The sequence below is a fragment of the Prorops nasuta genome, unplaced genomic scaffold (genome assembly GCF_024137725.1).
Source record: "Prorops nasuta isolate Cenicafe-Biocafe unplaced genomic scaffold, Cenicafe_Pnas_1.2 PNAS00014, whole genome shotgun sequence".
Taxonomy (NCBI): domain Eukaryota; kingdom Metazoa; phylum Arthropoda; class Insecta; order Hymenoptera; family Bethylidae; genus Prorops; species Prorops nasuta.
Genome location: NW_027116811.1, coordinates 933,526 through 949,781, shown reverse-complemented (window position 1 = coordinate 949,781; position 16,256 = coordinate 933,526). Strand labels below are relative to the sequence as shown.

At 38.4% G+C, this 16,256-nt stretch overlaps 1 protein-coding gene across 2 annotated transcripts in view; it reads right to left on the bottom strand.

Moving 5' to 3' along the window:
* LOC136778291 (uncharacterized) overlaps positions 1 to 16,256 on the bottom strand; it is a 73,254-nt gene that overhangs the window by 38,532 nt on the left and 18,466 nt on the right. The window contains exons 1-2 of one of the 2 annotated variants that reach the window (XM_066735009.1): positions 6,834 to 7,658; positions 1,317 to 1,376 (exon numbers count right to left, since the gene is read on the bottom strand). In XM_066735009.1, coding sequence (XP_066591106.1) covers positions 1,317 to 1,376; positions 6,834 to 6,867 — 94 coding nt within the window. In that variant the 5' untranslated portion in view covers positions 6,868 to 7,658. Of the gene's footprint in view, positions 1 to 1,316; positions 1,377 to 6,833; positions 7,659 to 16,256 lie in introns of those variants that run through there. The other variant, XM_066735007.1, reaches the window with a different exon arrangement.

Genomic DNA, 16,256 nt, shown 5'->3' with positions numbered 1-16,256 from the left:
TGACCAGTGGATTCATTAACGAACAAGGGGATTAATGCAAAATACTCAGCAGGTGTATATAACACGAGGAACGGAGGGAAATAGGGGAACCGAGGATGACAAATTTCTCGTTTCACGATTCTGATCGATGATATAGATGCATGGTAAAGCTTGTGCTGCTGCTGGATCCGTCAGGATCTCATTTTTCTCGGGGATATAGCGAGTGAGAGACCGGAAGTACTTTAGGGACAAGCTATGATAAAGTGTCCGACGGTGCAAAGTCGATGCTGGGAGTTAACAAGTACAGCAATTGGTGGATTACAAGCATTGATATTCCAGCATCATGCGCCGTTCACTTGAAACTGGACCAGTTGACCCTGGACCAAATGTATGCAACATGAATGTAGCTGTTAAAATATTTCTCCATGCACGAATTCCTGATAAGCAGCACTTACGTTTTCTTTACGGTCACGAGTTACGCTTTAATTGTTGCATTGCAAATGAATGAAGCCCGATATGAATCATACGTGTAACTGGGAAAGTTTTTAGTAAAGCATTGACAAGTCAAATGTGCATAAAAAAGAGAAAGATCCCTGTGATTGGATCGTTGAACGCTAGAGAGACTGATATTCAAATTAATTCCTACTGTATCGGTTGAGCTTGTCTATAGACCTCGATTGTATAAACCTCTCGTTGTGTTAGAAATATATCTATTTACAAAGATTTGATGAGTAATGCGTTCTATTTTTTTCTATAAAATGTCCATATATTAACTATATTATTCTGTATACGATACGTACATATACAGGATGTCTTGATAAATTAGTACCAAAGCGAAAATTTTATACAGAGCTATGATTCAAAATGAAAAAAATATATATGTCATTTTTTAGTCCAGCTTCTAATTATAAAGTTATTAAGAATGAAACATTGGAGATTTCCTATTGCAGAACTATCTGGTGGCCTTCTATTGGTCAGGCATCGCTGAGACTAATAGGAAGCTTTGGAATATTATTCTTAATTCATTTACAGTTATACGAATTTATTAGTTTTGTCATGAGTCAATCAAACGTACGCTATATCTATTTATCGCACAAAAAGAATTATTGAACTATTATTTATAGAAACTTTAACTTTATGAATATAATACAAACTATAAAAATTACAATTTAATGTCGTTAATTTAGGTAAATTCTGCAGATTAATTTAGCGATAAATAAATCCCTCTTTGGATCAATTTAAGTAATATTTCGATTATTATTAGTTGATATTTCTATCCGTATGAAATCTACGCTTATCGATACTTCTATTATAGTATAGAAATGATCTCTCCTCACCGGTGTCATTGTCGTGTCCTTGAAGCCCATCTGCCACATCCTCAGGGGCTGTGGAAAGCGCTGCAACACAAGAAAGAAATTAAAATATTTATATAATATAAAAAACATAATTATTAGTAAAAAAAGAAAATGCACCAAAATAACATTGGAATCATGGGAAACCGGTAAATTGGACAAAAATCCCGTTTTTGATCCACAAGGGAAAGAAGCGTACGGTCTATATCTTTTGGCTTTCCATGGTTGGTGCGGTCGAGGAAGAAACATATATAATTATGAATGCGGCGCACGTCTTAAACTTACGTGCCCTCGAGGTGATCACGACCTTCCAGGTTTGGCGGACGGACATTAAGCCGGCTTTGCTTGAAGAAACGAGACATATGCTATCCGTACATCCGGTAATAATTAATATATATTTATTCACGGACCTCCTGTTTTTATCGCTCGATTTTTTCGACAGACTTCCTACATTTTTTTACTATTAATCCCTCCCGAGTTCTGCGTGTCGCACGATGAAGAGAGTTCAAAGCACCAATCCACACGGGTGTTCCAACGATAATTATTGCAAAATTAAAGCAAATAAAGGAGGAAGGGGAAAGAAGGAAGAAGTGCGGATCGCGATCCTGAAGAGTAACGTAACTTTTACATGTGACTGATGGAAAGTACGTGGTGGGGAAATGGGGAATAGGTATTAGGTACGGAATAAACACTGTGTTTATCGTCTGGTGACAGGAAACCATTCGGCTGGGATAGCTTTGGTTTGCTTCCTTAATCGTTAAACGAGCAACGATCTGCTTTCAAGGTCGAGTGGGCACGTAATAAAGGAGTCATGTACACAATGCTCCCTGACCATTCTTCCACGGAAATAGCAGCCAGGAGAGTTGCTCGATAGATAAGATAAACTCATATATACGTGGACGCTACCTAGCTCTTCGCACTATATACATGCATATGTATAGCATTCGAAAAAGGATTAATTTTCACCTCTTGAAATCTCTCCTGAAACTCTCGCGTAATATCGACATACATATAGTATACGAGTGTCGAGAAGAACGTTACATGCAAACTAGAAAAAAGTCTGCGAAATGAGCGTTTGGAATTCCAATGTGATAAAAAATGGACGAGGCAAATATGATAAAAAGAGTTCGATGAAGCGACACTCAAGGCTGATGAATCCAAGAGAAAAATGTTGATGGTATAGATAAGAATTGGTAGATAAAGAGAGGGAGAGGGTATTTCAAAGGGTTTATATATATATATATATATGTATATACAAGAGTATATCTTCACTTTTGGACTAAATGCTTGTAATTAGAGACGCATTTATCTCGGTGTATTGCCAAGGTCGACATGCCCTAAGCGGCATTTCCTTAACGGGAAGGTCTACACCGATATTACAGAGCGGTTCTACCTGAAATTATTATACGCAACATTATCATTGTAAAAAAAAACTATAAATAAGAAACAAACTTAATACAACTTAAATGAATGAGTATTTACAAAAGACCATAGAGGGTATGTTTTTTACTAATTTAATAATATATTACAAAAAAAAGCGATCTTTAACGTACGCGATTAAAGAATACATATATAATTTTTAATTTCATCAACTTTTAATTTTGCGTTTACGTCCGAATATACTTTTCTTATGTGGCAAGTTTGGACGTCTCAATTTTCAAACAGATTTATCTCCATGAATGATCAATTTTCATGATTTAAGTAAAGCTTTTCTTAAAATGGTTTTGAACAAGCTTTCGTTTGAGTTCACGAACATCAAAATCGATTCACGCAATCCAGAGATCTCATACTCTATTATATAGCTATATATATGTCGAAAATTAAGGTTTTCCTCCTTCGTCATCTCCTTCTCCCGATTTCTATGTCTCGGGCTGAAAGTTGCTTGCTAAGGAAAATGACGTCATTTTTACAACGCTTCCAACAAACTATACTCAGCATGGAGGTACGTTTTTCGGATGGTTTTGCGCAACCCGTGTATAGTGCTATACACAAACACACACACACATGTATATATATATATATATATATATATATATATATACAGGTATAAGAGAGAGAGAGAAAGAGAAACATAAAATATGAAATTGAGCGGATGGAGACCTCACGAGATGATCTGGATTGACTTGAGAAAATTTTCCTCGTAGCAGAGCTTAACGGTAAGTGGTACAGTTCGCCTCATTAAACTCACTCATTAGCGCACATTAATTAGCAATACGCTCGAACGACTCAGCATACACCTCGTTAAAGTCTCTCGGACGCTTTATTATTATGGAAAGAAGCGAGCAGGGAATTGGATCTCTTGCGAGATCCGTGGGATACTCCATTATAATTATCGTAAATTGTTGCTAATCGTTTATGAATAAGTTGTTGAATTACGAGCTTGAAAGGAGAAACCTTGGGCTTAATGAGATAACAATGGGCAGATCTAATCGCTTTATCGAAATTTCAAAATAATTTGGAAATTCAACTTGGCAATGTTTCCACTTTAAAATTGACCAATGCAGAATGAGAAGTGTGTACCATTGAAGTGTCTGTGTCCTTTGGCAAGGTCGCAGACCATATAGTTAGACCTATTGCTCGCGTAGCGCTTTACGGGTGTGTAACGAATCAACGTCGAGTACCCTGATATTAGCGTATGGCGTATAGTGGCGTATACAAATGCAAGCCCTCCCCCTTCGATAACACACACCTCACGACCAAACCCGTATTCTTTCCACTTTTTCCGAGCTTTATATCCATTGCATAATAATTTTGATGCTCGCGTCCAAACCGATCAGTGGCATTTATCCAAGATATCGATCATCGAGGACTTTTTATAACGGATAACATTTGTAATTCGTATATACATACGAGCTTTCACTCGCACCAGCTTCTCGCGATTGATGAAAACTTAACAATTTTCTCTATTGCCTTCCGATGCTCGCCATACACATGTAATATTTGTTTCAATCGCGTTAGTATGAAATTTCAGCACGCACTCCTGGGATGTAGCCCAAGGACTCATCCGAACGTTACGTATAGCACAGCATCTATAGAGCAGAGCTATAAAATCAAGAATTTCGTGCATTCTTCTTCTCGAAAAATCCTAACTATATAGTATAGGATGTAGAATTTCTCGATAGGAATGAATTTCAAGAATTCTTTGCGAATGCAACAGAAACGTTCTCATCAGGTGCGATATTAGAGTTGGTAGGTTTATTCTTCGATACTTTCAATAAAAACCTATACAATTAAATATATACGTGCAAGATTATTTCTATTATATATATCCAGCTACCATTGTCAATACGTCAATTGACGTGACGTGATACACGTCATGCAAATGTCACGTACGTGACGTAGTTTCCATACGGAATAAACGTGGAATGTAAAAATGCCAGCGATGCTTCGAGCACAGTAGCTCAGCGACATTGAAAAGGCAGTAAGCTGGTGTTAAGTTCAAAAAACTCCGGCGACACTTTGGCAATCTATCGGTGTACGCGTGGAAATAATCGAGCAACGATGGAGAATTAAATTATTGCAGTATTGGACAATCGATCAAAGTCGTATATGCATACACATAGGTGTACAGTGCGAGGGGGAAACAATCGGTGATTGTAAGCAAAATCTCTCGGGTGTTCTTGACTCGAGAACGTTCAAGGATCCTTTCGATCGAGAAAGAGATGTTCTCGTTGAATTCTGCAGAAATTGCCCCGCCCGCCATTTCTCAAGGCAAGCTTCTCCCTTGCTGCATGGAAACATCCAGATATTCTCCAGGGAATTCATTCATTTCGATCGAGCAACGATCGTTTTTTATTATTATATATTATCTCTCGATCGTTACGTTTTTACGAGGATGTTATCGAGACGAGGAAAGTTTTGGTCATTCTAATATATAAATTTAAATCGTTCAGCACGTTCGTTAAATTAATATATGTTGATTTCGCCATATATAGGATCTTTATCCTCCTCGCACATGCTGGAAACATCCAGATTATCCAGAGGATTCTCTCTCGTCTTGATATAGTAATGATCATTCATTATTATTGTATGCTACCACACTCGTCACCTTCGTTCCAGAATGTTATCGAGAGGAGGAAAGTTTTGGTGATTCTAACATACAAAATTTAAATTGTCCTACACGTTGGCTAAATTAATGCTGATTTTGCCATAGGGTCTTTATCAAGCAAAACTGTTTTATCTTTTACAAGTCGAGTGAAAGAACGACTCTAAAGTCTTCTTAACAAGTTCCAATGAACGTCTGACGCAGTCTGAAAATTGTGAGCAGGCAGAGTGTACACCACGGTTGAAGGAAGGGGGAGACTTTAATGTAAAACAAAGCATCGAATGAATTTCGATTTGGCCCAGGCAACTCGTGTCTTTGGGTGTATGTGTTTTTTCACTGGCGAGCCATCCACTGCGCATAAAATATAAGCTCTCTTGGGAGAGAAGGCGAGCTTTGCATCACCGTCCATCACGAACCGTGAATTTCCTCAATCATCGCCGACATGCTAATTCCTAAATAAATTGTCATCGAAAAAATTGCTATTGCAGTCACGATCATTAAAACCGCTATTTCCCTTTCATCTCTTTCGACACTCTTCATTAAAAACGTAAATCTCCTAGCAATTTTCTCTTGCTTCTTTTTCTTCTTCGCAGCAACAATAAAATAATACCATGTGTGTGCGTGTGTATAAATAGAGAGAGAGAGATGCATGAAAATACACTGTTGAAAATAAGAATAGCTTTGAGCTTATTCCGGAGGAATCAACGAAGAGACGATTGTTTCTTCATTGGACTTTCGGTAATATTTGCAAAGCTGTTTGAATGCTAGAGATGCGACGCTTCTTGCGCAAGCTTATCGAGCAATTGGGCCACGTTTCCTATCGTCGCTGCTCTGGAAGTTTAAAGAAATTGAAATAAAGTGTCGACGCTGCGAATGTGAGAGTACATTGTATGGTATAGGATATATAGGAGTCTCGTGACACTCAGGTGTGTATTCTTGCACAAGAGCGTCCTGTCCTCGTGCTCTTGTACCTCGAAAGCTGACAGCTCTCAATTGAATGATCGTGATGTCACTTTATAATAGATATAACAGTTAACTTTATTACGCTCCCGTTCGCGCACAATACGTACGGGGAGTCCAGCTTCTCCTCCAAATTATATTTCCTGCAGAGGAATCTCCAACGTTATTCATACGTCACACGCACATACGAACAATTCCACACCTTATCTCCCATTTATCGATAATAAAAGAAAACTAAGATGCATCTTTGGAGCTCCCTCTATATACACTCTCAAATACATCGACAGGTGCACCTCCGTAAAACTTTCCATCCGACAGACTCAAACGCGTTGGCAAATCAAACGAGAGAAGAGAATTTAAGCTTCCATTCAAGTAAATTCATTTTGCGTGACTTTCATTGATATAATTGCATCTAATATCTTTTGATGATCCGTAATGGTCGAATTGAATTGTAGAATGCAATCGTTGAATGCAATTGTCATCAATGAATTACTTACCGACTTCGGCGTGTTGCACGGAGAACTCCAACATGGCTATTACCGCGGGTATCAGTACCTATAGCCACGGTTCTCGAGAAGAATCTTCAAGATCACCCCACGGGAACACATAAATGCGTGCTGAATATTGCCAACTGGAAGGCAAAACTTTTCAACGATTGATTCGACGACGCAGACTGCACGAAAATTCTCCAAACTTTTCTCCTTTCGAAACTCGTCGATATTCCTCTCTTCCTACAATTTATTCGATACACACGATACGCCTTGCAACCTTGAGAATCACTCTGTTACTCCACAACAATTGTTAGTCCTCGCAAAGTACGAATCTTTCGAAAATTGATGCTTCCATTGAAATTCAAATGTCCGAATTTAATGGAGCTTTTTCCGATCAATATATTCTTCAATTCATCCAGAGCCTCGCGTTATAATCGTATTTTCTTTACGCGACGCGGTACAGCGATTTAGTAGTAGTTTCTCAGGGTTGTGTCAGGTGTCAGAGTAGTAGTAACGAAGGATTTGGACCGGCTCCGGGCTCGTGCCGGTAGAAAGCTCGTGACAGTCACTGGCACAGTTCACTCGCGCACTGAGCACTCGAATCGCTGCTTCCTTGCGACGATGCGCATTTCTGCGTGGTGGATGGTGGATGTCCGTCCGGCGATATATGTGTTGTGCGTTAAAGTAACGGGCATAAGCGTTCGTCGGAGCGTTCTCCTCCCGTCTCGTGCTCGCGGCGCGGCACGACAGTAGAAAAGAGGGAGACCGACAACTCTACCGAGGAAAAGGAAAAGAGCACGCGCCAGACTCCAAGTTAACCAGAGATAGCGAGACTTTTCACCTTCGGCGATCCCCGAGCCTCGATCCGATCGACTAACCGAGTCTCTCGCGCGTTCTCCACTCCCATGTGCCTTTCCTCTATATACTGCACATGTATGTATGTGCCTCGCCAAACTTTTCTTTCCTCATGTACTATTATATATATATATATATATATATATATATTACACGCACGAAAACACGAAACTCCTCTTTGGATACAGCACAATATCTTATCATAAACAAACATTAACCTTTTCGCTCCCTTTTCTCGCCGTTCCTCTTTTTCCGATTGTCTTATCTCTTCTTCTTGGTTCCAGTAATATATATATATATATATATATATATATATCACTTTCCTCTTCTACTTCGTTACACTCTGTGTGTATAAAGGAAATTAAATTTTCCTACGTGCGTAAGATGATCGAAAATATTGCAAGTTTACCGAATATTTCGTTGCTCTACACACTCGTATACTCGGCTCGATAATTTCGCCAATGCGACGATATTTATTTGATCGAGCCGAGCATCTCACCAGTGACACTGAAGGAATTGACTGAGGTGACATCGGTTCTTATATAGGATCGCTGCGAAGAAAATCAGGGCCGATTAGATTATTATCGAAAAAGTGAAGAACCGAGACAATGAAACGTTTGATATCTCATTGTATTTTGTATAGATATATATATGTGTGTGTGTGTGACGTGTATCGCGCGAATCTTTGGAGGACTCGAGAGACTATAGCACGAGAGATGTATCGATTGAATCGGCCTGGGGGTCAGCGTCTGCTCGGTCTGCTCGAAAATTTAGAAAGCCAGGAGGACGACTCGCGACGGGCCCGCCTTAGAAAGTAGTATAAGCAAGTACACGTACTATAGACACATGTGCCGTAGAGGGACCTGTCTGACCCAGCACACAATTATTACTCAATACCTGCGCCCTCCCCCCCCCCCCTCCTCCCTCCACTCCCTCCCACTCTCAAAACACTCACCTTCGAACAAACTCATTTACCTCTCTGTCATTTCTTCATTTTCTTCAAAAATTCCAACAATTTTCCAACTAACATTTTCTTCTCTCCGATCTCGGCAGATATATATATATATATATATATATCTGTTGTAACGCGTGACAGACAATCTCCGTTGCCCTCGAATTACTGACGAGAGAAACGAATACCCAAAATCGTGTGATACGCCAGACAAACGAGATAAGGACACTCGCTGCGTCACTAGGCTAGCATTTCGTGCACGTAGGAAACGTCTTGGGGAACAAACAGAGTGATGCATCGAACAAATTTCATCAACCTACATGTATCTCCGAGTGACCTTATATTCTCAGAGATTTTTTAACAAACTTTTATTATTTTTTCTAAGCTGATAATATTTTGCGAATTCTTTTCTTCTCAGAATTAATTGACGATAAATTCGATAAATCCTTGGTCACGAACTTTGTTCATTCAAAAAGTATAAATGTCACTAATGTCGGTGGTATATGGAGAAGGCGATTAATTAAAGGGGATTAATAATCTCTTCTCGCCAGATTGGAAGGTTAAAAAAAAATATGAATGAAAAAATCGTGGGAATAATGAGATTCTTTGTAAATACAAATATATAATTGATTATAGAAAGATCGTTAAAAGGTACGTACACATTTTATGCTTCTTGCCTGACGCAATATGATAATATGCTTACTTGCAAATTTTCTCTCCCCAGTATTCTATATTAATAACTCATAGATATTCCCATTGTAATTCACAGAACGTTGGGGATTACGCAGGAGCACCAACAAAAGTTTCCACGTTTTCCACTCAGCGAAGCAGTCGAAGATTCAAATAATGTTTAATCAAAGGATACTCAACACTGTTTAATTGTTAACTATAGACATTCTTTACAACACGTTTTCACATTTCAAAAGCTTAAGAGGATCGAAAATGACAATGTCCAACGTGTTCGCACGCGAAAGATTCCTTCGCTGATAAGAAATCGGCTTATTTGCCCGATTGCGAATTTCATCGGTGTACGCACCCTGATAATATTCCCACATTTTTGTTTGACAAGTGCATTTTAACTTCCGTCTAATAATCTCATTATCTTTAAACGAGTGCTTGATTGCACGAGGCATAATTAAACATTAAAATCTCGTAAATTATCAGTCTTTTTTATTGTCAAGATAATGAACAATGATTTCCGAGAAACTATATAAGTAAATAGAGTGCAACTATAAACCTAATTAATCTGGTTTGTTTGCAGGACACCTGTCGAAGTCGAATGGTCTCGTTTTGTACGAATAATTGTCAACGAATAAACACTGTCACGACTGTTGACGTTTGGTCGCGATGCATGCACGGGTATTGGTTATAGTGTTGCTTGGCTCAATTAACTTGGCGACTCGTGTGTACAGAATGTACAGCTGGCCTACGTTGCTCGTAAGGTTTTATGTCAAGAGTGAGGATAGAAAAAGATAGAAAAGTAGAGTTGATTAGCCACGTTGACCCTGCATGCCTCGACACTCCTAGTTAATTCGATTTGTCCAATAGACGATCAAATAGGCAAATCTACCACGAGTGCATGGAACTCTTCTATACGCCTATACCGATTTTCATAGTTTGCAATAAAGAGAAACAACGATAAATCTCAGGTGGATTTTAATCTTGAAAAATTAATAAATCATTATCGCAGGTATATGTAAACAGTTATAAACATTCCAAGTCGATAAAATTTCATTCTTATCCCGACTCTGTACAATGCATATAAGCTTGGTTAAAAAAAAGAAATTCTTTGGACATTTTCCTATATACCGATATCATTGGCAAGTGATGACTGCGTCGGAGCTGGGGCCTGGAATCTTCCAGCTGCGCATCTGTATAAATCGTTAATCCGTTATCGGTATCTGTCGACGATGATGCAAATTCTTCAAGGCAGAAGCCGGGTTACCAAACTAACCACATCAGACGAGCTCTTTCGAAGAAACCGTCGCACCTGGCATCTTCTCGTCACAAAGACCGACGGCAAGCTGCGCGATATATCATAATCCGCGACGGAACGGAAAAAATATAGAAATTAATAATAATAATCTGTTGTCAAGAGATAATAAGTCTTTCGAGATTGTTTGCCACGCACGGGGTCCTCGTTAGACTCTGCTCTGCCAGTTACGACGGAAGTATAGTTGAATCGGAGGAGAAATTTCTCTGACAGCCAAATGGCTCCATAATGGATCGATTTCATCGACATCACCGGATATCACGTAATTCATTATCGGTAAAACCCTTATTGGGCCAAGTGCCTGCTTCCTTCTCTGCAATATCAGCCTCTGATAAAATAGTCAGAATTCTACATGTTATTAGCTCATCGGTATTGTTCTCCCTCTCCGATCCTTAATCATCATCACCGTCGATTTTCTGATGACGAAACCACCGGTCTATCCAAGCCGAGAACTTTGGACTTTGTATCCTTAAAACCTTGCCGATTTTTTGCCGCCATATAGCAAACAGTCCATTTTCAGCAGTATATGTACATATAGTGTGCTATAGCGTTGATTGACGGATTCGTCAGATGATTTTTTTTTCCATCAACTTGGACTGTTGCGCAATTTGCAATTATACTCCTTCTCATCAGCTTTGCGCCATCTCAACTTTTCATGCACGTGGCAATCGGCGAATCTATACTCGCTATTTGTCAACAACCTGCACGTTGGCAAACTCATAAATATCTTATCGAACTGGAGGAGAGATATACTATTTTATGGAAATATTGTAGCATAACTCGTTAATGATTAATAATCATCGGGCCGGTTGATTCATCGACCAGCGACGTACATTTTCAGATTTTAACGCGTACGTACACGTATAGCTATAAAACTTCGCGTCGACTTATCGTTATAACATTTTCAGATGCGCAAATATCCGAGCGTGTATTTTTAACTGACGTGTTTATCGGTATGAATCCGTGTTTTTCGCACCATTATTAGTGCTTTTTCACGTCCAAAATCAACCAAATTATCTCAGTCATCGCATAAAACATTTGGTATAGAAACTTAAATGAATATAGGAGAGTCTCAGTGAAAAGTTTCAGAAGGATCGTTGGTGAAAATTTTACGACGTTCTTGCACGAATAAGAAAATCTCCATTATTTCTCTGTATAAATTTGTCGGTTTACAAATTAAAAATATTTCGCAAATATCCTGAAGACACTCGTTAGAAAACTATAATTGCAACTCGCCATGTATCTAATTCAATAATAAGACGAAAAGAAAAACAAATGAGTAGTTTTTTGCTACGATGCGATGATAAATAGTCGTAAAATATAGTATAGCCAACTCTATATTTTTATATATATATATAGATATACTACTGAATACAATAAAACTAAACATTCATATCGGGCATATTGATTTTATGAAATAGATAAATTAATTGATTTTAATTTGAGTAGGTAGATGCTATCGGACCATGGTACTTTCCACCGATTCATCGTCTTATCTCTCTTATTTTTCGAATAATAGCTTAGATTACATAAAAACTATACAATATGAACTTTTTTATATAACACCGGATGAGAGTAAATGCATAGACGCGCGTTTATTAGTCGGATCACGGTCCTGAAACGTGGACTTATTATTTGAAATCTCATCGTTGGGTGAGAAATGAAAAATCGTATACTACATAAATTAAGTTGGATTTTTAATTGGAGGAGAAGAGAGGCGTAAGAATTAAACGTGGTAGAATTTTCCAGACTCGTTTCATATATATTGATACATACATATACACTTGTTTTTCAGTTGTTACAGCCAAGATGAATTCGCTCCAGCAAGTCAGCGAGCTCGACAACTCGTGATTGGGCCATTAGATTCAATTAGACGACGGTGCTTCGAGCGTCCTTATCGTGCACATACGTATATAGAGCTACACGTACATGTTCTCTCGTGCGACTGTTTGCAAAAGACCTTTTACGCGAGACACGGTCATACGCATCATCGTATTATAACACGTGGTGTGCATGTATACTTAAAATGCCAGATTCACCGATCAGATGCACTTGAATCTATATATAATGCTCGATCTCTTCGCTCATTCCACATTATTTCTCAACGCTATTTCTATATCTATTAAATTGCAATTTTAATAATTTTTTTCACCAACGATTATCCCCTCTTGAAAAATTAATCGTCGGACAAAAACTGCCCGATCGATTTATATCGTAATTATAGACTGCCATCATCGCGGCGCGTACCCGATGGATTTCAATCGTGGAGCGAGCAAGTTTTAATAAGTATATATAAATTGCACGTTTATCGCGTTGGAAGAGCATTGAATTAGATTTGTAATTATTGGTCGAGCGATCAGGATGATGATGATTTTGTCGAGGAAGCGAAAGTGGAAACGCAAGGTCGACAGAGGCCGTGAATGAACCATTGACGAAGCGAAGGCCTCGCGCGTTCTGTGCACTACAATAAAATTGCGTTGCGAACAATGGCCATACACCGAATATCAGGATTCATCTGTCATCAATTATCCTGCCAGCTCCTTCAAGCCTATCCGTGTAAACTACACTGGCTTCCTCCTCTATTCAATTCTAACAGGATAATTGCAAATAGAAGTAAAAGGTTATCCATTACTGCGATTGAAAGGTTAATAAAAGATTTGCCAGCTTATATACGAGTGGAGAAATAGTGATTGGTGAAAATGTCGAGCGAGCATTAAAATTTGTAACGAAGCTGTGAAATCTTGCTCGACTAGGAAGTAATCAGCGATCGACGCGGTAACCGGAAGCAGGAAGAAGACAGGAACAATTGTGTTGTCGTAAGGCTACGAGTGATCGGAATAATGATCGGACTCTCGTTATAATGAAACTACTTTTATTCTGTATACTCGTACATTTTAACCCATATCTTATCTCTCTCTCTCTCTCTCTCTCTCTCTCTCTCTCTTCCAATGATTAAATTTCACTTTCATTGTAAAGTTTGTCAACAATTCTTGTCCCAAATTTTATGTAATCGAAGAAGCAACGTCAAATTCCTTTCATCGAGCATTCGCACTTTGTCTTTAATGTCCTTACGAGACTGCACAATTCTTTACGTAAAAGCCAATCTATGATGGAAAGCGGCGTCGAAGGAAAACTAATTTGTCCGTGGATCGCATAGAGAGGATATAATTTCTCAATTCTCATCCGTAGTATACTCGCATTTTGGAATATAATATGGGATATCAGTTGCATGGGGAAATTGAGAATTTCTTCAAGATTTCGAGCTTCGCAGTGCTCGTAGATTGCTCTTTTTTCTCATACACGCATTAATAACAATATTTGTATACTCTAAGATAATAATGACCTTGGCGAGATCCTCGCGCGCTCTGATTGCTCTCATCTGCCATTTTGATATCGCGTGCAATTTCATGTCTCATAAAACTCGATACGACTGAAAGTGTGAAATCTAAAAGCCCGTATAAATTTCCTTACCGGTTCTCCAATAAATATCACGATAGAAAATTCATTCTGGTTTTTGCCCGATGTCGATCCACCGTTAAAAGTAATTTTCCAATCATTATCGAACACGAAAACTAATCAAAGAGAGAAACTCGTCCCATTTGTAGCATTTATAATTGTTTTCTAGTATCCTCCGGGCCAGATTGGTCATATCGATAGATAAAATCGACAGTTTCCAAGGACGGTGAATGTTGAAATCACCACACACACACACACACACACACACACACACACAAAACGTACGACTCTCTCCCCCTTTCTTTCTATCCCGATACAAAGCTCCATTTGTATCATACACCGTTATCCCCAAGTTTTCTACTCGACTCGACCAACTAATATGTATAATGTATAAAACCGACTTTCCAATGCATTGACAATTTATTTACTTGACCCTAGCTCGTCGTCCCTAAAAGATCATTGGAAAAGGTAGATAAAATCAATAGCCAGTCATTGTGTTTTCGATGATTTGGAAGTAATAAAGTGCTTCTATCGTTGCGTCTTTAATTAAATTTTTAATCAAAACCGGAAATGACTATCTCAATTTCTTTCAACGGGTTTCTCCTTTAGCTGTATAGCGAGTGGCAAACCGATAAGAGATCAAATTTTAACTCACTTGCGCAGAGCCCCATTGTTTATTACAGTTGCATTTATTGATCGTTAAACCCTTTTCTAATAATAAAATGTATCTTACTCCTGTAATATTCGGATAGTAATACTTACCCGTTGGTCGTTAAGAGGCAATAATAAACTGTTTCTCGCCCGATTTATCGCTACTCAATTATAAAGCACTAAACGTAACATAATATCCTCTTTATTCCTATGTTTATAACCATCAGAGTTTATTAGCTTTTTCCTGATCGACCGATTCAATTTACGAGGCGATGCTGACGAATGGCCACAGACCGTTCGTCGTGTCCATTAGAATTCAAGTCTGATATTTAGTACTTTTTCCCCTCTTTGCGATAATACTCTCTAGCCACAGGACACCTTGCATAATTTATTTCTCGTGGAAAAAGAAAATAGAAGACTATATTGTGTTAAATTTTCTTCATGTACAGTTATAGTTGCAGGTACCAGTAGAGTTTAAAAAATTGAATTATAAATTTCCTTGTAAAAAAACTCTCGTTAGCATGGTTTGTGAAAAGAATGAATTTATGACATTTTTCAATAAAAAGACTGAGTTATTGGCTACGAACGTTCTCCAAAGAAATCCTTCAGGCTTGAGGCATTGGAGCAGTCAGAGTCAGAGTCTAACGACGTTTGTTAAAGGTGAAAGTGATCAATTGGCACTTGAATGAAGTACGGTCACTGTCGCTTCTACTGTGCTACATTGTCGCTTCATAATTCCTTATTTGTTTAACGAAAGTTTCTAGTCGAAAATAGGAAAACGGACCAGCATATGTATCGGCTCATGACCCATTTCTCCGAAGCAGCTATACGACTGGTACTCTGACACGAATTCTCTTCATCTACAAACTCACTCCCTTCAGCTTCCATTCTCGACAACCTTTCTACGACCAATTTTAATTATCCCCCTCCAATCTCTTCGAACCATTCAACGACGATAATCACTTTAAATATTATTAATATAGAACTGTCAATATATTTTATTAGCTTATCGAAAATATATAATTAGTCGACAATCGCTGAAAGTTTTTCTGCTTCTATATAATAAATAAATTATAGTATAATTTATATATGTACGAAGAATATTCAAACTTTGCATTGAAATTTATGTCTATGAAACGATACAGGAGAAAATTCTGAATCTTTACGAGTAAATATAAACAAAATTAAACCATTTTTCAATTTTCTGGCATTACACGCTCGTTTATCTCTGGGTCGGTGTAATGTTTTTTCCCAGTAAGAGTTTGTACGAAAAGAACAGATAGGAACTGTATTTTTATCTGCCATTTCTCTCTCTCTCTCTCTCTCTCTCTCTCTCTCTGGCAAATGAGGCAGGCACACCAACGAGCACCTTTCAGCATGCCTATCAGAATTTCGAGGCCTTCGAGATTGTCGCGTATTTTTCTGCATTTTTTTTTTTCTCTCTTTTCTCGTTCTTACAGTTTTCATCGCACTCTCGCTCACACGCAAGGTCGTTATTGTTGCTTTTGCTCTCTCCGTTGGT